The sequence below is a fragment of the Festucalex cinctus genome, chromosome 15 (assembly GCF_051991245.1).
Source record: "Festucalex cinctus isolate MCC-2025b chromosome 15, RoL_Fcin_1.0, whole genome shotgun sequence".
NCBI classification, from domain to species: Eukaryota; Metazoa; Chordata; class Actinopteri; order Syngnathiformes; family Syngnathidae; genus Festucalex; species Festucalex cinctus.
The window spans coordinates 3,821,365-3,844,092 of record NC_135425.1 but is presented as its reverse complement, the minus strand read 5'-3'; the positions used below and the strand labels follow the sequence as shown (position 1 = coordinate 3,844,092).

At 40.6% G+C, this 22,728-nt stretch overlaps 1 protein-coding gene across 8 annotated transcripts in view; it reads left to right on the top strand.

Moving 5' to 3' along the window:
• The window catches only part of dennd1a (DENN/MADD domain containing 1A), a 348,715-nt gene extending 328,188 nt beyond the window's left edge, over positions 1–20,527 (top strand). For 6 of the 8 annotated variants that reach the window (XM_077498538.1, XM_077498536.1, XM_077498541.1 and 3 more), the window contains 3 exons: positions 7,792–7,856; positions 14,759–14,993; positions 19,155–20,527. In XM_077498538.1, the coding sequence (XP_077354664.1) occupies positions 7,792–7,856; positions 14,759–14,993; positions 19,155–20,147 (1,293 nt within the window). In that variant the 3' untranslated portion in view covers positions 20,148–20,527. The remainder of the gene's footprint in view (positions 1–7,791; positions 7,857–14,758; positions 14,994–19,154) is intronic. The other 2 variants (XM_077498540.1, XM_077498537.1) reach the window with 2 other exon arrangements.
• The last annotated feature ends 2,201 nt before the right edge of the window (positions 20,528–22,728 follow it).

Genomic DNA, 22,728 nt, shown 5'->3' with positions numbered 1-22,728 from the left:
AGTGGTGAAAATAGCCTTAAAAATATTGCTGCTCTAGTCTGAGGCCTGAGAAGTGTTGCAAAACAAATCAGAATCATCTTTATTGGCCTTACGAAAGTACTTGCCCCCTGACCTTTTTGACCTTTTGCCACATTCTAGGATTAAAAAATAAAGATATAAAATTTTATATTTTTGAAAAGAATCAACACAAGTATGAGACAATCGTGATGTAGACTAAATTTATACGATATTTTCAACTTTTTTACAATTACAAAAACTGATGAGTAGGGTTTGTAAAAAATATTCTCCACCTTCTGAAAGCTACGGAGCCCCTAAAGCAGGCATGTCAAACTCAGTTTGGCTCTGGGGCCGGATCCAGACTTTCTGTTCTCAGGTGGGCCGGATCAGTAAAAGAATGTCAACTCCAACTATTTAGTTTTGTTTTTCAGTACTATGCTTTATCATTCAGCCTACATTTGTAGCCTACCCTACATATTATAATCACGGATGACAAGGGATCTTTTCTAAGCACAACACATTTATTCACAAACAATGGAGAAAAAAAATGATTTTCATGTTTGGCATTGAATGTGTTAACAACTGATTTATTTTAACAGTTGAGTGAATGCAGTTTTACACCTGAACCAACTCACCACACGAAACAAACTCAAGTGGGAGCTATGAAAAAAAATGTTTTGCCTTAATTGTCATACTGCTTTGAAATAATAATAAATAAAAATATATAATAATAAATAAAAATACAAAAGAAAAGTTTTAGCAGTGCATGGGCAATAAGATTATACTACATCAGCTCAAACTACTAGGCTGGGCCTACTGAAGCTGAGAATATACTGCACAATATTAATTGTCTTTAATATGAAACCAGATTAATCTTATTTTTAATGATCTGTATTCATGAGTGCAAACAAATGTCGTGTCATCACACTTTTTTCTCTCTCTCACTGCACTCCTGCAGTCTACTTGCTGCTGCTGGCTCCTGAAACTTGGCATCTTTTTGCCTTTACAAGTGCGTCGATATCAGGTTTCAAATCCTGAGTAGCAGCACATTTAACAATGTGATTCAAGTGTTCATTTGTTAACCTTGAGCGCTGCTTTGTTTTATTATTGTTCATCACGGAGAAAACCTGTTCACAAAGATAAGTAGTCCCAAACATGGAGAGAACTTTTGCAGCCATGGCTGTTAATTTGGGGTAACCTGGCACAAGATACTGATAAAACGTATCCAATCCCACGGACCCAAATTTATCCTTCATAGCGGAATCGCACTGCAAGTCAATAAGCTCGAGCTGAATGTCAGCTGGCACATCAGAGGGCTTCACTGTAAATGGCGAGCGAAAAAAGCCGAATTTGTTCTCAAGTTCACTGAAAACCTGAAACCTCCGCTCAAACTCTCGCAGCAAATCTGTTATGTTGTCTTTATATTTATCCAAATCGGGACGATCCGGTGCCTTCGGACGCACAGCTGTGAGACATGAGAAGTGCGTGGTGTCACCGCTGGATAGCTGCGTCACCCACAGCGACAGTTTAATCTTGAACGCACTTATGCTGTCGTAATATTGAGTGACAACTCTATTACGGCCCTGCAATGTAGTGTTAGGTGTATTCAAGTGTTGCGTAATATCAACCATGAAGGCAAGATCCTGCACCCATTCCTTGCATTGAAGTTCCTTTACTGGGCGTCCCTTCTTCTCCATGAATTGTCCAATTTCGCCTCGTAGCTCAAAGAAGCGCTTGAGTACTGCACCTCTGCTTAACCAGCGCATGTCAGTGTGGTATGGTAGGCCAGCATGAATGTCATGATCACTGAGAAATGAGTCAAACTGGCGGTGATTTAGACCGCGAGCTCTGATGAAATTGACAGTTTTCACAACCACGCTCATAACATGGTCCATTTGCAGTGTTTTGCAACATAACGCCTCCTGGTGCAAAATACAGTGAAATGCCCAAAACTCCTGTCCTCCATTTGCGGTCTGTACTTTGTCACAGAATTTTGTGGTAACGCCTGCCTTTCTCCCCACCATTGATGGCGCACCGTCGGTCGCCAGGCTCACAGCACGGGACCAGTCCGCCTCCACCTTGTCCAGCGCTCCAACGAGAGCGCTGAAAATGTCATCTGCTGTCGTGGTGTCATTCATGGTCACCAATTCAAGCAGCTCCTCGGTGATGGTCAAAGTTTCATCAACACCTCTAATGAATATGGCCAGTTGAGCAATATCTGTGACATCGGTGCTCTCATCTATTGCAATTGAAAATGCGATAAATGATTTGTTTTTCTCTTGCAATTGGCTGCTCAAGTCACTTGAGAGTTCTGTCACCCGATCTGCGCCAGTGTTCCTTGTTAGACTAATATTGGCAAAGGCCAGTCTCTTTTCAGGGCACACGACTTCTGCAGCCTTCAGCATGCATGTTTTTACAAACTCCCCATCAGCAAATGGCTTGGATGCCTGCACCAGCTCGTTGGCAATAATGTAGCTGTCTCTTACAGCCCCATCAGCGATATCGCGGCTGCGCGTAAAAGCAGACTGCTGTTTCTTCAGACGAGTGACCAATTTGTTTATCTCGTCTTTTCTTATTTGTCCTTTCAAGTCGTCATACTTGTCTTTATGATGAGTCTCGTAGTGGCGCCGAATATTAAACTCTTTGAACACTGCAACTTGCTGATTACAAACCAAGCACATTGGTTTTGCATTCACTTCTGTGAATAAATAATTCTCAGTCCATTTTTCCTGGAAAACCCTGCACTCCGTGTCCACTTTTCTTTTTTTTGACAGTGCCATTTTGGGAAGGGTGTGTTGACCGATAACTTGTTTAGTAGTAGTGGTGAATGGTGAAGCAAGCTTACCGGTTAATTTCTAGTTGGACACATCACGTTGCGAATGTTTATTTCCTGGTACGAACTCGTGTCAGTGCCGCATGCTGGACGTGAGCTCTTTTACTGCCCTCTAGCGGCCGGAGCGAGCATTTGGTTTGTATTTATTTTAAAAAATCATAACTTTTGATAGAAATGAGCTATTGACTCGCTTTTTTTTTTATATACTCAGAAATTTATGACGGGCCGGATAAAATCATCCAACGGGCCGGGTCCGGCCCACTAACACATAGGGATGTAACAATATCCAAATATCACGATACAATATTATCACGATATGAAGCTCACAATACGATAATTAGCACAATATTGTGGGGAGGTTGGCGATATTCAAAAAAAGGTCACAATATTTAAAAAAAAATTAGCTCATACTAAAAAAACACAATATTGTGCTTTTGTACACAACAGCAATACATATAAACTACCTTCCCTAATAACACTTAATATTGAGGCACTTAATCGCTAATGCAGCCCACATTGAGTTCCTCCACATATTGACTCACTCCAAAGCATTTTACAATCCCCTTCATCTGACAATTAGTATATTTTAAACATAGAAGGGCCAAAACATACCTAATGAAAATTAAACTGCACTAAAAAACTAGCCATCAGAGGGTGGAAATTAACCTGACTTTTTTTTAACAGATATATAGCATTTAAATATCGTGAACATGATGATGATGATATTGTGACAGTTTTAATATCGCGATATCACGATATTGTCGGTATTGTTACATCCCTACTAACACACCTGATTCATGATCAGGGTCGTTATCGGGCTTCTGCAAAACTTGCTGATCGTCTGATCATTAGATTCATTTGAGATGAAGGAGGGAGACATGGAAAATAGTTTAAAGAGGATGTGTTCTGGTGACTTTCCTTTTTTATATACGGGACGACGTCAGCCGGAACTAAGTCCGAGCATATTTTGTTATTCTTACTCGATGACGCTGTCGCGACAAGGGGAATTCCGTGCTGGTTACAGCACCGCCACATGGCGGTCGGGAGGGACAAAATAGAACAGGCTGAATAGGGGCTCCACTTGGGCACCACTGCTTTAAACGTTTAAAGCGACATACGACTCAAAAATCATTTTCCGTCATTCTATTACACAGTATGTATAAACATTAATAATGCAAGTATCAGTGTTATCTAGTGCTGTCACTAATCGAGTCTTCTATCGATTATTCCATCAATTAATCCAAGTTTTCTCAACTTTTTTTGAGCCATGGCACACTTTTTTTCATTGACAAAATCTCGAGGCACACCACCCATAGAAAAACAAAACAAAATCCTAACTAAACCATTATATCTATTGCAGGGGTGTCCAAACTTTTTCATTTGAGGGCCACATACAGAAAATCAGAAGGACGCAAGGGCCACATAATGTCATGAAGAGAAATTGTGTTTAGTCCCAAAAATTGTACAAATAATTCATTTGTGCTTTTGCATATTTAGAAAAATGCTACAGTATATAAACCAATTTATTTGTAATATGTCAGTATGGTTATTATAGTGTTAGTTTTGAGGGTGGTCCTGTTAGTTTTTTATTAGTTTTAGTTATTTTATAAATGCTTAGTTTTAGTTCAGTTTTAGTTAGTTTCAGTGTTAGTTTTAGTTTAAAAAATATGTGTATTACTTATGCGCAATATTTAAAAAACACCATGGGAGCAACGTTATCTGAAGGTGCTTTTCTATTGGCTGCTGCTAGATGACGTCACTTCTGTGTGACATACTTCCAAACGTCATTATTCCGGTTTATATCAAAATAAATCTACTAAAAATCACATTTAAAATCATCCCCAAAGGCTCATTCATTAAATTAATTACCAAAGACTAAAATGAAAGACATGTTTGCTATAATTATAGTTACTTTTAGTTAGTTTTGTAAACATAAAATGTAGTTTCAGGTAGTTTTCGTTTTTCAAAAACATTTTTGTTTTTATTTTATTTTGTTAATGAAATTGTTTTTTGAATTTTAGTTTAACTTTTTTCATTACTTTTAGTTGACCAAAATAACCTTTAATGGCACCTGTTTTTCGATACCCTCCCTTCTTACTTTGACCATCTCCAAATATTTTTGTTTTGTTTATTTTATTTGAGTCAAATGCCATTTTTAGCATATGCCGCTATATTGTGCTATAAAAATGCTATATGGCGTCATCAAGTATTGCCATCATTTAGATGGCACTCATAACTGCCTCAGGTCGAGGCAAGGCATATAATATATTATTGCGTGACGAATATTAAATTTGACTCCTTTTTTGTTCCATCCATAATTACTGGTTATGATGTTTTAAAAAGCCTTAAAGTAAATTGAATTTATATTGCAGAGGCATACTCGCATAATACATTTTGTAGAAATGGTTCACCAGACACAGAATCAAGCTCCTCCCATAGCCATCGGTCACCAGACCTCAACCCCATTGAAAACTTGTGAGGTTGCTGGATGATTTCGAGAGAGATTGTGGAAAGAGAAAAGGTCGAAGATCCTGATGGAGCATCAGCCCGTTGAAAGGTAGACGGCCGTCCTGGGATTTACAGTCCTGGGGGAGGCCGTCATTGCCCTCCCTTCAGGCCGACGCTCAGTGAAGATATCGAGGATCCGCTGTCCTCTTCAGAGTGATCATATATTTTGTATCCCGGGTGTTGGAGGGAGAGTCTCCGCTTGTGTTAGGTTTAAAGAAGAAGTTTAACAACTCAGTATCTGGAAGTAAACTAGCAGAGTCCGGTTCGGGATTCGAACTGTAGGCACAATGATTTATTTGACAGAGACATACAAACGACATATATTCTGGCCAGAAGGGAGAAGAAGTCCGTAGAACATAGAGGTGCAATGGTTTTTATAACCTTACTTGATCCACGCCCAAACCTTTTCTTAGGGCGTAAGATCTTAAGGTAACTATTGGCCACTCCAAAATATGCCCACTCCTACATATTAGCCTAATTATTCATATGAATTTCTTTGGCCACTAGAGTGCACAAGATAGGAGTTTAACTTGGTTCAGTACTATTTCATGACCATTGGGTGCACTGTTACTCCACGCAAATTTAGGTCCGTACCCTTTAACATACTTTTAAAGTTGCCCTCTGTTTGAACCACATGTTTTGGCCTAGCTCACGTGTAGCTGTCCGGTCGTAAATCTTGCGGACAAGACATTTTTATAGTTTTCACCTTCTTTTGGGAGGCGCACTGACTCTTTCCCCAGTGCGCTGATTCGTTGGTCCAATTTGGAACCTTCGACAGGCTACCCGTGGTTAGAACTTGTTAAATCATTTTTTTCTAAGCCAGTGGGTCATTGCGAATCATTTTTCCTGAGCCAGTGGGTCAGTGCGCTTTGTAAATTTTTATCTCACAGGCCCCCAAGGCCAGCCAGATTTAGGAAGATCACGTTTAGACATTTACTACAATATGGCTAACATAAAATAATTCTCTATTGACAAATATAGTGTCACAAAAACCCAAATATTCCTTTAAATCTGCATAGATAGCTAAAATAAGATACATCATTCCGCCTTTCTGTATTCTCACATCTTGTGAAACATTATGAGAGAAGATTAGGTGTTGTTTTGTTGTCAAAATGGGGTTGCACAGGTGCTAATAATTGAGGCACACATGGTTTGATGTAGTAGATTTATTTCTTAATGCTTTATTTTTTCTCCCCATTGAATGATTGCACTTGAATTAATGGTTGGCTTTTCCTCTTTTTTTTAATTTTTTTTTATTTTTGTTTTATTTATTTTTTATATTGGTCCTATGTTATTTAGGGGGGAAAAACTGAATTTAGAAGCCAAAGAATACATCTTAACCAAGGATGCTAAGAATTATAGATGGCAATGTACCATGTACTTTATATTTATACACAATAAATGAATATTATGTTTGTGTGTATATACATTGTATACATATACAATGTACAATAGGGCTGGGTATTGCTGCCTACCTCACGATACGATAAGTATCACGATACAGGGGTCACGATACGATACGTATCCCAATACTTGATCTTCAAGGCGATACGTATCCCTATATATTACATTAATTTTCTTGCATTTTATAATAACAGTCATATGTATACCTAAAGGATATGTTTCTTATGCTGACTAACAAAAATATTTTAGTTAGCATCTCTTCCGGTTTAGACACCAAGCGGCATACCTGGTCTAAATGTGCACGCGCTGCAGAGCAAGGAGCAGCTTTCACAGACACACCGGGAAACTTTTTGAATAGGCATGGGCCAATTTGAGCAAAAATATCAAACTATTCAAATTACAGTTCAAAAATGTGCTTATTTGAAATATTTGGAGAAATAAAAACAGCATTTTTTTTTCCATGTAACAAATTCTATTTCGTTTTTAAACAAAGTATACAAAATTTGGTACATTAAAACACGTGACATGTTAAGTTTATAAGTAAATAAATGTTGATATTCTTCCTCTGCTTTCATTTTTCTTGGCAAGACACAGTGTCCAATCACTGGTAAGCTATTTTTGCATTAATTGAAGGCATTTAACTTCAAAGACGCTGCAGGTTTTTATTTTTTAGGTACAATGCAAGCTGCAAAGGCAAACCGTTAACTGCCTATTTAAAGTTAATGAGCAATATTGATTCTGACACCTGTGTATTGATACGCGTATTGTAATGAGGCCCGCAACGATATATTGCCGTATCGATTTTTTGAGCACACCCCTAATGTACAATACATGAGTATTGCTGCGATGGTACCTTAATTTCTGTCACAGTTAAAACAAAAAATCTGCCTGGCTGGCTGTCTATCCATTCATTCATCCAACACCTGTACCAAGACGACTGTATTAACATTCCTATTTTTTCATAGTGTGCAAGTTTGAATGAAGTACCGGTACTGTAAAAGATGCACTCTTTGTTTTGACATGTTTTTTGTTTTGTTTTATTTTTACAGACACAGTCACCTATGCTGTTGAAGAAAAAAGATCGTAATGAAAGTCTGGAAAGTTCTCACGACCAGTAAGCTATCTTAAATTATGTATTATTATTAAAGTTGTCCAATGCAGAAAATTTAATTTCAAATCACTACTGCCACGCAAGCAAGTGAGTAACATGACCACTTTCACGATTGTAAGCAGAAGCTCTCGCTTACCCACTTTCAACCCGCAGAATGCAGGCAAGTCATTCTTCCCCATGTCAAGTGCAATCACGGTGTCACGGCAAAATTAAAATCACCACGTAGCAACAAATAGAAGGCACCACCAATAAAACAACTGGACCATTAACAACATAGTAATAAACACAGAATATTCATTTTCAATCGCCAGTACCGCAAAGCATGCTGGGAGTGCCTCCAAGCTCCCAGCGACGCGACACATAGTACCATGCTATTACCAGTCTGCTAGAACAATCGTCACAATCGCTAGCATGCATTCTAACACTAGCGTATGTTTTTAAAAGGAAGCGAGCAGAGCAAAACTGAGTTCGGTTGTACTTTATTGAAGTATTTACCGTAACAATGTAAACAGTGAGTTCAGTAGAAGTATACAGTCTTCCCTCGCTATAACGCGGTTCACTTTTCGCGGTCTCGCTGTATCGCAGATTTTTTTTAAGTGCAATTTTGCATATTTTTTTGCAGTAATATACCCATTTTATAAAATTTATGAAGTTTTGAACATTATCAATGTTTGAACAAGAGAGAAATGTGAGAACATGTAAATGCCTCAATGAGAAAAGTGTCTAAATTGTCTGGTAGGGGATTTTAGAGCCTTAAAACATTTATAAGAATTGTAAAACATAAAGCTAACTACTTCGCGGATTTCATTTATTGCAGGTATTTTTTGGAACCTAACCCCAGCGGAAAACGAAGGAACACTGTACAGTGCCGCCGTTACCCCTTTGGGTGCCCTAAGCTTAAAAGTGTGATGGTGCCCCCGAATTTTATTTCATTTTTCTTTGCGGGGTGGGAGGCATTTTCATGCAATAATAATAGTTTTCATGGCTTAAGGACCCAACCCCAACCTTTTGTTGCGCTGCAGACTAGTTCAAACAAGTTTTCGCAGACCAGCAATCATTTGCAATTCTCACGGGTTGGGGTGATCAAAAGATGTGACGAGTGATTGCTGCTTTGGTGTGGTGGCTGCACAGCTACTTGGTAGCAGCTAAACTCTTAAGGGTACGTCGGCTAACTTGTTCTACTGATTCAACAGTATTGTTGTGTTAACTGTTTTTGAGTACTTACCTTGCGCAACGTCTTCATTTACTTCATGAGATATCACCAGAAAAACAACGGGGAAGACTACCATCTTTTCGAAACTGTTTCAGCTTGGGAAGACGACGCCAAGTCATGGCTTGATTAGCTGCGCGTTCGGTCATTGTTTACTTCTTGTTTCTTTTACTTCCTGTTTACGTTTTCAATTTGCAAACCGCAGAAGAGAAGGGAAACCTGCTCTGATTGGCTGATGTCACGCACATTTCCATCACATGTGATCACTCGCCGATAGTCCCATGCAGCTCCATGTCATATCACAATTCTTAATCATGTAGCACAGAGCCCTATTTATATTGCCCTTTGGAAAGATAATCGATAGAGTGTGGGGTATTTTGATTTGTGGGGTTTTATGAAAAATGTAGGTTGCTATGCGGCTGCTCTGACTTTGATGTGTCTATGACAGAGATTTTTGATCTGGGAAATAAATTATAAAATTATTCCAAGTATCCCCTTCAATGTATTTATTTATGTTTGATACATTGAATTATTTTTTTCATTAATTCAGTGTTCGAGTTGGTCTTCCAACACGGGCCACCTTGCCTTGTTTCCGCTGAAACTCAGCTTTGTCTTTTTGACTTGGCGAAGTTCGTCTTCCTGCTTCCTCCACTTGCGAACCATGGAGAAGGTAAAACTCTGCGTTACCTTTTTTCTGGGCGACTCCGCTGCACCGGGTTCCATCTGCCAACTCGACAGTGTTTCTCTGGTCAGAACATGCGTCCGTCCCTCATTTTGAACACGTAGTCGGCGTCGTCACCCGCTGAGGTTTTTCTCGCACCATCCTGTTTGTCTTTGTCCTTTCGCCTGCATGTGGTGTCTTTGTGTATGTCCTTTTTGCAACGACTGCACCATGTTTTCTGTCGACACGTTTTCGCACGATGCCCTTTGATGCCACACTTGAATCATGTAATCTCTTTGTTCCGGTGTCGTGCATTTCCTTTGATGTGACAACGTCCAGCTCTCCCTTGGGTCTTCCTCACTCTGTCACTTGACTCAGCTGCATTAATCTTTTCCGTCTCTTCAAAACTTCGCAGCTTATTTTTGAAATCTGCAAACTCTTGTCATCCTCTGCATGTGCCACATGTATTGCGAATGGCTTAAAGCTTTCAGGCCATCTCCCAACATTTCACATGCATTTCTCAACGCTGTGATGGTGGTTTCAGCTCTGATGATGTAGTCCATTATGCTTTCGTCATCACCCTTCTGCAGTGAAGTAAGCATAGTGTACAGATTCCTCATAATTAATGATAGGCTTTTGTCATCGAGGAATTGAATCATTTCTGCATATATGTCAGCATTTTTCTTTTCGTCTGTTGCTCTTGCAGCGTCGGTCATTGGTTCTTGCAGCACAGTTTCTTTCAGCCCTGTTAGATGGAAATGTCCCAATATTTTGGTCTCCCAAAGCGTCCCAAACGTCAGTTGAGGCAACCTGCTTGTCCCTTGTGGATCCATGATGCTAGTTAGCTCTTGTTGCTAATTAGCCGTCCGTTAGCACGCTGTTCGTCGCGACTTTCTCCACGGCGTATACTGACCATCTTTCCTTCCAAATGACTCCTCGTCCTGGGCCCATAACCTGTTAAGTTTTGGCAGCTTAACCATGCATTCGGATGAATGGATGACGAGATGAAGTTTCTTTAGCCAAGTATGGCGTATTTCCTATGGAGCACAACAAAACACATCTGCACTCAACAGCCGTCAGGCTCAACACGGAAGTAAAAGAAAGATAATAGAAAAAAGGAAGATAAAAGAACAAAGTGAGCGCCTCACAGTGGCACAAGCGCAACATTACACATTAACTGGGTTAATGGGTTAATATTAGCTTCGCTTTCACTCGCTGGCGTGAGGTGAAAGACGAAGGGTGGATTTCCAACCAACGCTGCCTTTGCGGGGCTTTTCCTGTTGTATGAGTAGGTAGCTTTCCATGCTCAAATTAAAGTGATTCTGCTAATGTTAGCTATTAGAAATTTGCATGGCAGCAATGAATAGTCATCAGCTTGGTAGTTCGCCCTTCCACAATGCCCCGACCAGTCATGCAACACTCAAAAATACTGTAAAGGCGGCCTGACACCTGCACGACTTTTGGGCACGATTCTGTCGTGGCAAGTTGTGTCATTTTGGGGCACGAACTGGGAGGTTCCAGTACTGTTCACGACTTGTTCACGCTTAGTTCATGACGAGTTCACGACGAGTTCACGAATGCGTGACCATTCGTGTCCACATTGACACGAACTGACACGACGAGTTCACGCATAGTTTGCGCACTTCCCGCATTTGCACGACAAGTTTGCGCAATTCGGACGGTGTCGTGCCGACTTGGGCACGCCATATAAAAAGGGGGCCACCCCAACCCACTTGCGTACCCATCGGCTGTCGGGTTCCGAGGTGGCCGTCGCTGGCACCGGCGAGGGGGGGTGATGTCACCGCGGCCTCGTGGGCTGGGACCAAGGTTGAGTGGACGTGGGGAAACAGCGGAGTGCAAACCGAGTCGGCCGGCCCGCGACCCCGCGGCCGGGCGGTCGGAGCTCCCGCGAGCATCCGACTCTCCGAGGCCGTGCACCCTCGGCCTCTCGTTTGAAGGCGCCCCCTCCTGTGCGAGCTCGCTTGCCCTCTCTCGCCGGTAATGATCCTTCCGCAGGTTCACCCACGGAAACCTTGTTAAACTTCCTCTAGTATAGTCAAGTTTGATCGTCTTCTCGGCGCGCCGCAGGCGCCGGGGAGGGCCCATCCGAGGCGCGCACTGCCATGCACTGGCTCGCATACTTCCCGCATCGTCCCGACAAGTTCACGAACAGTTTGCGCATAGTTCATGACCCGGTCGCGAAATTTTGTCGTGACAAAAATGTCTGAACATTTCAAAATTTTTGCCCCGACATGGCACGCAGTCACAACTGGTTTACGCACACTTCATGCCACTTTACGACTAGTTTGTGCACTTATACGACTCGAGTTGTGCCAATTCGTGCCACAAAATCGTGCACGTGTCAAGGCGCCTTAACGAACTAGGTTGTGTTGTGTGTAGGGCTGCCACAAACGACTATTCACCAACAGTAGTCGCGATTAGTCGACTAATCGGATCGGATCGTCAGCCTCCTTAAATAATTGCCCAAAGTTTTTTCGACTTTTTTTTTTTTTTTCTCAGAAAACCACAAAAACTGAAACACATTCTGATTATGTGTTCATTTTCATTTCAGGGATATAATTATATATACATAAAATAAAACTGTTTAACTAAGGATGTAGCCAATTTTAGCAAAGGTGGCAAAGTTTTTTCGACTTTTTATTTTTTTCCTCAGAAAACCACAAAAACTGAAACACATTCTGATTATGTGTTCATTTTCATTTCAGGGATATAATTATATATACATAAAATAATAAACTGTTTAACTAAGGATGTAGACAATTTTAGCAAAGGTGGCCAGCATTTTTTTTTTTTATTATTTTGACCACAATATTTTTAGGCCAATATTTTTAAGGGGATGACAAGCAAGCAGCTACTCTTATATAACCATCATTAGCATATAGCTTGAATTTGTTAAGATATATGTGCAAGTTAGTAATAAAGATGGTGAAAGGTGAAAGGTAACAGACTAACAGTACATTCAACTTTTATTAAAGTGCAGATTGTACCAGAATTCCTTGTGCAATCCAAAAAAGACAATAGTACATTTGAACTTTTAGCTCAAATACTGTTGCCTTTAACATTTATAACAACACATGTTGAGTGCATTTGAAAATAAAGCCAAAACTAAATAGCAATTAGTAATATGAATACAACAAACATGTAAACAATATAAAAAATACTTTTGAGGCATGCACGTTGATGACTTCATAATAAAGCTCTCCAATGAAGTGGAACGGAGTCTTTAGCACTGTAACGTAGCGTTAAGACATCGTTGCCACATTTACTATTCAGCCATAAAATCGCTGTGTTACAGGCCAAGCCTGGCCCTTTAAGTGCTGGAGTGCCGCACTTTGGCGCAGGAGGGCGGTGTTGTTTAGGAAAGAGAAGGAGAGCGGAAGACCTTGCGTGTGTGCACCATCTGTCGTTGAGGAGTGCTAAAATAAAAACGAGAGTCTGCCTGCTCAGTCGCCATACCATCGGTTAGGAGTTCCCTGGGCAGGAGAAGAGGACTTAAAAGCTGTAACCAATGTGGGGACGTTTTAGCACACAGTGTGTGATAAATGAACGTCCACGTTAGCACTTAGCTACGCTAACCATCCAAATAACTTACAGTGGCTGAGATGACTGTCCCTCGCCGTCAGAAGGATTCGACAAAAGGTGCTTCCATCTCAACTGCTGTGAGAGCAAGGTCTGTCTTGCATATTTTACATTGAACATTATTTGCTTTAGTGTTCCCAAACCTTCGAAGTCCGATGTCGGTTAGCCATGAGAGCATACTGTGTTCAGCTGGTGCTGACGTCACGTCTGACCCGGATTAATGCTACTGCGCATGTGCGTCTAGTAAGAGCAGGCAGGAGGACGGGCTGATAAGGCTGATATATATTATGTAAAACTGACTAGTCGACTATTTAAATTAGCCGTTGACGGTTTTGGTCGTCAACGTAGTCACGACTAGTCGACTAATCTTGGCAGCCCTAGTTGTGTGCTTTCTTTACGAGTGCTTGTGAATGCATTGTGGGAAGGGAGGGCACAGAAGTTTTGTTTTGACAAGAAAGAAGGTAAGATCAACCATCTGCTGTTAACATACTTGAGAAACGTTACAGTACTGTACAATGAAAAAAGTAGAAAATTACCTCACCATTATACATCCTTCATACAGTCACTGCAAACAGAAATATATTTCAATCCAACTCCAGGCTACCAGGAGATGAAAATTTCACGACGCTATGCGCTGGTCCTCATGGGGAATGTGGTCTTTATTCAAGGCAAAACACGACCGCTTTTGTCCCTATGGTGCTGCCAAGAGGTGCACCGATCACAATTTTCCAGTCTATCACTATCTTTTAAAAAGTCTGACCTGCCGATCTCGATTCATCGATTCAATCATTGAACAATAGCTGTGAAATAATACAAAGAGTTTGTTTTAACTGCACATTAACTATTTCTCTCAAATAAAAATAAAATCCCATTAATCTTCTCAGCAGAAGAGGATACTTTTTCAGACATCTGAGGAGAGAGATGAGATCGGTGGAAAAGATCGGTTTATTTTGAAGGGATCGGCCGATCACCAATCCCCCAAAATTAAAGAAATCGGGGCCGATAAATTGGCCGGCCGATCGATCGGTGCACCCCTAGTGCTGCCATATTCAACGAAAACTTAAACTTGCTTTGATTTCTGCTTGTTTATTTGTAGTGGGTTGCCTGCCACATAGTAGTTCCTGTCCTAAAAAAAAATCCACATCCCCTGTGGTTATAGCACATGAGCGGAACACAAATGAATGTTCCTTTTAATGGGGATATTTTAATACATGTTTATCTGACCAAATATTCGGGTTAGAAAAGGAGTGGTCTTATATGGGTTTTTAAGAACCAGCATATGTGCTTATTTGGATTTTTGTGGGTTTTTACATGGCCTTTTGCAACCATAATACTCTCGTGCTAATGTTCGTTTGTTTGTTTGTTAGTTTGTTTGTTTGTTTGTTTGTTTACTGCAAGTAAATATGACCATTGAGTACAGGCTTGTCTTCACAGGCCCCAGCGGTACAACTCCCTAAGAGAGATTGAGTGGACAGAAGAACATGAATCGAATTTGAATATAGAAAGTCCCAGCCCACTTCCAGAGAGCCTCTCCAATGCCAGCATACTCGCTAATTTCTTCAACTGCCTGGATGAGCATGATAGCCAACCACTTCCTTTGTCTAAAAGTCTTGAGGACCTGCAGAGTCTGCAAGACTATGAAAAGCTTCAAGCAAAATTCACCAGTCAGGTCTGAGATATATTTGCTTGTATCACTCATTTGAACTTAATAATGGTTACATTTTAGTACAGAGGATTCTTTTGCCAAGTCTTTTTTTTCTTGGCATTTTTAGTAATGTTAATAAGCTCCTTTTCTGTACTTTGTTTTTAATGTTTTAAGTTATTTTGTTTTTAAATGTTTTTTTTTTTAATGTTTTATGGAAAGAAATGCACAGTGACTTCCCGCGGAATGGAACATCTGTTCTTCATATAGTCATTCTTCTCTATTTCATTCATTCTTGCCACCCCCTTTCACACTAAATGTTGCCGTCCACCTCACTTCCACCCCTAGTTACGACCGAGAAGTGGTCGATCTTGAGGTTACTGCGAATTGAAAACAACACATCCATCCATCCAACTTCTTCCGCTTATCCGAGGTTGGGTCGCAGGGGCAGCAGCTTTAGGAGGGAAACTCAGACTTCCCTCTCCCCAACCAGGTCCTCCGGCGGGATCCCAAGGCGTTCCCAAGCCAGCCGAGAGACGTAGTCTCTCCAGTGTGTCCTGGGTTGTCCCCGGGGCCTCCCGCCGGTAGGACATGCCCGGAACACCACTTCAGGGAGGTGTCCAGGAGGCATCCGAACCAGATGCCCGAGCCACCTCAGCTGGCTCCTTTCAACGCGGAGGAGCAGCGGCTCGACTCTGAGCCCCTCCCGGATGACCGAGCTTCTCACCCTATCTCTAAGGGAGAGCCCGGACACCCTGCAGAGGAAACTCATTTCGGCCGCTTGTATCCGGGATCTTGTTCTTTCGGTCACGACACATAGCTTGTGACCATTGAGGGTTGGAACGTAGATCGACCAGTAAATCGAGAGCTTCACCACAACGGACTGATTCAGAGTCCGCATCACTGCAGACGCTGCACCGATTCGCCTGTTGACCTCCCGCTCCATCCTGCCCTCACTCATGAACAAGACCCCAAGATACTTGAACTCCTCCACTTGGGGCAGGATCTCATCCCCGACCCGGAGAGGACGCGCCACCCTTTTCCGACTGAGGACCATGGTCTCAGATTTGGAGGTGCTGATCCTCATCCCAACCGCTTCACACTCGGCTGCGAACCGCTCCAGTGAGAGTTGGAGATCCCGGCTTGATGAAGCCAACAGCACCACATCATCTGCAAAGAGCAGAGATGCAATGCTGAGGCCACCAAATCGGACCCCCTCAACACCTCGGCTGCGCCTAGAAATTCTGTTCATAAAAGTTATGAACAGAATCGGTGACAAAGGACACTGTCCTTTGTCCTTGAAAACAACACATTTTTTTCTAAATGTCAAGACACTCGCTTTCATACCTTTAGAGAAGAAAGAAAGCCAGTTGTGCATCACTTTTCAAATCCAAGTCCGTCCTCAACTCTCTCCACCGCTGAAATGCGAAACCGATGTTCACTCTCTCGTTCTTGCCCAACATCGGTCGCTATCAAGTTTAGATTTTTTTGGCACTTGACATTGTTTTTTTTTATTTTTTTATTTTTTTTATTTTTTATTTTTTCCAAAGTCTTCTGCGGAGTAACTGCGGGTGTCTGGAGCACACTAGATGTAGATGGTGGTCTCTTCTGAGTAGACTCCATTGTAGTGAAATAGTGTACTAGCTCCAGGAAACAATGAGCAAGAACACGCTTGATGTCACATCCACACACAGAGGGCGGGAAATTCGAACTCGAATGCTTCCTGAAAAATATTGGCCAGAGGTTTGTAGTAATTGTGAACCCATTGTGAATAGCTAAGATGTTGATCTTGATGTTTTAGTCATAAATGGTCAAATGAAAAGGCTATTTTGTAAAGATATTTTTGGGGGAAATCCTCCATAATGCAGCTTTAACAACACACTGCTAGCCGCACAAATGGCTATCCGGTACTTAATCTATTCCATTTATTTATATGAGGCGCAAAATGGTAATTTTAACATGCAAATTCGCAATATGAACCCTCTTATTTTGAGTCTCGGTCTGGATTTGGGTGTGATCCCTGGCATATGGAAAATCGAGAAAGTTTTCTTTTTGACAAAAACGGGTCAAATATTGAAAAGAACCATCCTGTAAGCTTATTTTATTTAGCAAATAACATTTTGGAGTAGTTACTGGTGCCTTGGAAACTTTCCTCACAAAATAAGTAGCTTCTAATGCATTCCATAAATACAATTACATTTTTTCTCAAATTCAACACTGAATAACTGAAGCAATATTATTGATGGAAGTGCATGTGTTGTTGCGTTTTACTTGGATATTCATCAAGACTTTGATATTGTCACATGATAAGATTCTGCATTTGCCAGTATCATTATCATCATTAGGTAATGATGGCACACATATATTTTGTTTAAAACTCATTCGCTGCCTTTGACAAGTATACTTGTCAATTATATTTTTTAGAGCGGGGATAAATGGGGGAAATTCTGATTATGCTCCACTGTAAATCTCAAACTTGGAAACAACTTTACTGATCGCCAACCACCGGTAGATGACAACATTGCCCCATTTTATACGAAATAAACACAGTTTCAGATAGGGTTGTGCGCTATTAAGATTTTGACACTGTTTCACCGTCTCCTCATCACACCGGGGTATATGGTAATATCGTCACATTTTTCCTCTTTAGTTTTCTGGGCGTTACATTTTGTGATCTGGGTGCTCCATGGTTGCAATGGCAATGGGTTTTTTTTCTCCGTTTTCTAAGCTTTACAAACAACACAAAACCCAAAAATATATAGTAGTGACTAGGGGTGTGAATTGCCTAGTACCTGACGATTCGATTCGTATCACGATTCACAGGTCACGATTCGATTCGATACCGATTAATCCCGATACGAATTTATAAGTCGATTGTTGCGATTTTTTTTCATTCAAATTTAGAAAATACTAATCAGTAAGCTTGTAGAGTGTAAGATTTATATGAAAATGTATTATTTATTTATCTGAAATTTCAGTCTTTTAGAGGTTGTAATTTGTTTCATGTTTGAACAGCATTTGAAATAAAATATTAAGGCTTAATGTTCCGTTCATATAACATTCTTCCATGCTTAAGGTGTGAATCCAAAAAAAAAAAAATCGATTTTGCCGATTATTGAATCGATTCGAGAATCGCGCGATGTAGTATCGCGATATATCGCCGAATCGATTTTTTTTAACACCCCTAGTAGTGACAGTCACTGTTATTAAAGGCTGAACTGTGTGACCCGGGACACATGACGTGTGAAAGCCCAACCTGTCAAGGCAACGAACGAACCGTGAGGAAACAAAACAAAACAGGTTGTTCGACCCGTTATGTTATTATACATCCTCTGCCTACCTGTGGTGTTTTTATTTTCTGATCTGCCGCTGAGTCTGTCCAGATGGTCATCATCTCCCTGAATGACGGGTTTGCGATAATAGGCAGCGCTTTCTTCTCCGGCTCGCTCCTTCACATAGGTCCGCCAGGGCCCCGCGTGTCGGCATTGCGCAATTACCGTCTTCGTGCACTGTTTGCATATTGCCGCGTCGACATTTACCGGCTCGTTTTTTGTTTTTTTAATCGGGCCTGAAGCCAAAATAGTGCCAAATTGCAGAAGTGGCACTTTCTTTTTTTTTTTTTTGCAACCGATGTAGTTGCTTTGCGAGCTGCTCGGCTCCATCTTGTCTTTAGTTGTTCTGGTTTATGGGCTGTCACATGACTGTCACATGACTAATTATTGCTATTAGTTTTTAAAATTGTAATAAGTAAATAGTTATATTAAGTTGAAAACAAGTACACATTTACATTTTCTCTCGAAAAATATATTTATATCGTTTTATTATTATTTTTAATGGCGGTATTTAAAGTGACACTGTTTCTAATTTTAAACACCGTGGGATACCTTATTATCGTATTACCGCCCAACCCTAGTTTCAGAGTCCATTGGAGAAATGGCTTTATTTTGGCAAACCTACATTTTTCTATTGTCAATTATAAGAGAACGGGATGGGGCAAAATGTAGGGAATCTATTCTGTCATTTGGTAGATTCAGTTTATATATATAATTATTGAACATAATATCGCGTGGGTATTGAAAATTTTGAAATTTTCTAAAATGGCTGGCAGTGAATGAGTTAAATGAATTGATTGTTGACTGATGAAACAATAAAAAAAAGCATAATCCTACATAATTTTTGTGTTTGCAGCAGAAGGACCTTCATTTCAGTGAACACGCACAAATCCTTCCGGGCCTCAAGTTCCCCAACACTTACAGCAAGCTGTTGAGTATAGAACCAGATCAAACTGAAATATCTTCTTGGGAATTCCCTGGTTGCAAGAAAACGCAATCAGCTCAATATCTCACGCAGAAAAATTGCCACAACAGTAATAGTACAGGCCTTGAACCACAGGACTTGTCCAGCCAAGGGAATATTATCATACCTCGTCCTCCCGGAAGGAAAAGCGCTGAATTTGGAACTGTGTTACCGCCACTTATCGGCCAGTCTCAACCTATATCCTTGAATGAGGAAAGGACAAAAACAGCTGGTCAAGAATTTCGGAAAGCCCTGAGTAAGACGTCAGACATGTTCATTGTTGCAGAGGATCACATGGATTTGATAAGCCTTCTAGACCCCATTAACAAGTCACCAGGGACTAATTCCAACATCTTCCAACATCCAACATCTTGCAAAACATCAATGCCCCCTTTCCGAATGATCCAGCCTCCTATTCAGCCACCTTATCACATATCACCTACTGTCTTTACACAGCCTGTCCAGCATTCCCTCTCTCAAGTGCAATATTTGTCAGGTGCGAGGAGAACACCTTTCAGCACAGTTGATGAACCACCAATTGGCTCTTATCTCCACAAGCCAACCCAGCCACAGCCGTTCCCTGCACTCTCAGAGGTCTATAAACAGCAATTGCCCGACACTCTTCTTCACAGTTATCAAATCGCCAACTTTTCCTCAGAAATCCCACAGTCTCACTCATCAACCAGTAATCGTGCCCTTTCAGGACTGACATACTCAATGCCTGCCTCAAGTACTCCTCCCAACACACTGACGAGGCCACTCCAAACGGAAGAAGGCAACCAGAAAACTCAGGATCTTTTTGGCGATCTCCTGACGAAAGTTGAACCTACACCTCTTCAAAAGAGCTCTGATCCACTTCAGAAGAGGTGGGAAACATTTGACTAAAACCTTTCCAGAGACTTGATCCCCTTTGACATAGCCAGATGTTTTCATTATTGCATGAGAGCCCTCCATGGAATAACTTGAAATATAGAATGATGACGTTTTTGCAACGGTACATCAGTTCCTTACTCAAAACCGTGATTAAATATTTTATGTTTCTATGAAATGCTACATAGGAAAAATACGTACCACACACACAGCACATCAAACCAACAATATGTAAAATTTGAAATATTTCTTGACATCATTAGTAATCTAAAATTCATTAGAAATATTGATTTATTATTATTATTATTTTCACTTGGTTTCTGGCAGATTATGATGATAGTAGGAGTTGGCAAGTGTAAAGCAATTTCACTCTCAATAAATATTTTCACTTGTAACATTGCTCTATTATAGTCATTTTAAAACAACTTCAGTAACTTAAAATTAGTCAGTGAGCATAATTTGCACTTTGCTTCAATTTCTTCATTTAGTGTAGTTCCCCTAAGACCTGTGGGTTGGGGTCGGTGGGGGTTTTGGAACCCTCATCTGAAGTTGTGCTGTCAATTGTTCCATTGAGTACATCTGTTTGATTTTTTTTTTTTTTAACCATTGTGCAACTGTGGATGGTTCAGGTTTCAGCCAGTTGATGGTTAGCATTTTTCTTGCAGTCATTAGGAGGAGATGAAGCAAATACTTTTGGTCATGAGACAAATTATCCAAGAATATATCCAACAAATAAATCAAAGGGTCCAGGGGGAGTGTCACTTTAAGAATATTTTCCAATATTCCCCTTACTCCAGTCCAGAAACCTTGTATGATGGGGCAGTCCCAAAAAATGTGAGTATGATCCTCCACAAGACCACAATTCCTCCAACATGTGTCACTAACCCCACGCTTATACACGGAACACTTTAATGGAGTTCTAAAGAATCTTATTTTAGCTTTGCAGTCAAATTCCTTCCACATTTGACTCCCTACCCCGTTATGACAACCAGAGCAGACATCTTCCCAAGTATCATCATCCAAGGTCACATTGAATTCGAGTTCCCACTGTTGTTTTATGTGTTGAGTGTTATCTGATATATCCATTAGTAATTTCTTATACATGAAAGACACTTGTTTTTTCATTACACTTCCATTCTCGATCAATTGACTGAAATGCTTTTTCTATATGAGTTGGTTCCCTTCTAATATGTACCCAATCCTGATGTGTCATTATATAATTCCTAATTTGTAGATACCGATAATGATCCCTTGACATTAGATTGAATTTGCTACATAATTGTGCAAAGCTTTTAATCATGTTTCCCTCAATTAACTGACTCAAAGTTCTGAGGTCTGTCCATTATTGATGGTAAAATCTCAATATTCCCCTTTATGGCATGGCCCGCGAAAGAGCAACCACCCCCTTTATTTGTTTCTGTACCTGTTTCCAGACATTCAATGTATGTTTAACCCATACATTCTTGATTTTAATTCGTTTCTGGCACTGCAGATTGAGAAAGGGAAGAGTTGAAAGGGAAATACCTGGTAATGAATGGTAATGAAACTCAGTGTGACTCCGGATTCCATATGATCCAGGGCGCCATTGCTTTTATTTGGGCAGCCCAATAATACAGTTTGATGTTGGGAAGTCCCAGCCCACCGTGCTCATTACCCAGCATCGATTTTAAGACAGATTCTTGGTCTCCTGTTCTGCCAGATAAATTTTGATATTAATTCATCTAATAATCTAAAGGCAGACTGGGGTATAAAATCGGGAGGTTTTGAAACAAAAAGGGTAACCTTGGAAGAACATTCATTCTGATGCATTCAATCCTACCCAGAAGGGACAGTGGAAGTATATCCCATTTACTCAATTCATTTTTAATTTCCTTGGAAAGTTTGTCATAATTTGATGAAAATAACTGTGTTGTCTTGGGAGTAAGAGTTACACCCAGATATCTAAATCCCTGTTTTGATTGCCTAAAAGAAACAAGGCTGTCTAATTGTGGTGGCCAGTTACTCACAAGCATCAATGCTTCTGATTTATTTGTGTTAATTTTATAACCTGATACCATACTGTACTGATCCAGACTATTAAGCAAGGCTGGCACGGAAGTGATGGGGTTCTCCAAAAATAACAAAATATCATCAGCAAAAAGGCACAATTTATGACAGGCATAATTTTTGTCTCTTATTCCCTGTATGAGTGGATTTGATCAAATTAACTCAGCAAGGGGCTCGATGCTAAGAGCGAATAACGGCAAGAGGACTTCACCCTGTCTAGTCCCATGTCCCAGTGGAAAAAAATCAGAGCAGTGTCCGTTAACCCTCACGCGTGACCTGGGATTTTTATAAAACATTTGGACCCATTTAATAAACATATCATTAAAACCCATATATTGTAATGTCTGTTGCAGAAAGTCCCAATCAACCCGATCAAACGCCTTCCCAGCATCCAGACTTAAAAACAATGATGGGGTACTCCTTTCGTGCGCTACTAATTGAAGATTTAGGGCCCCTTACATTATCTGCTCCATGTCTACCTGTTATAAAAACCTGTTTGATCAGCTTTTACCAGTTTCCGGATATGACACTGAATTCTGTCAGCAATGAT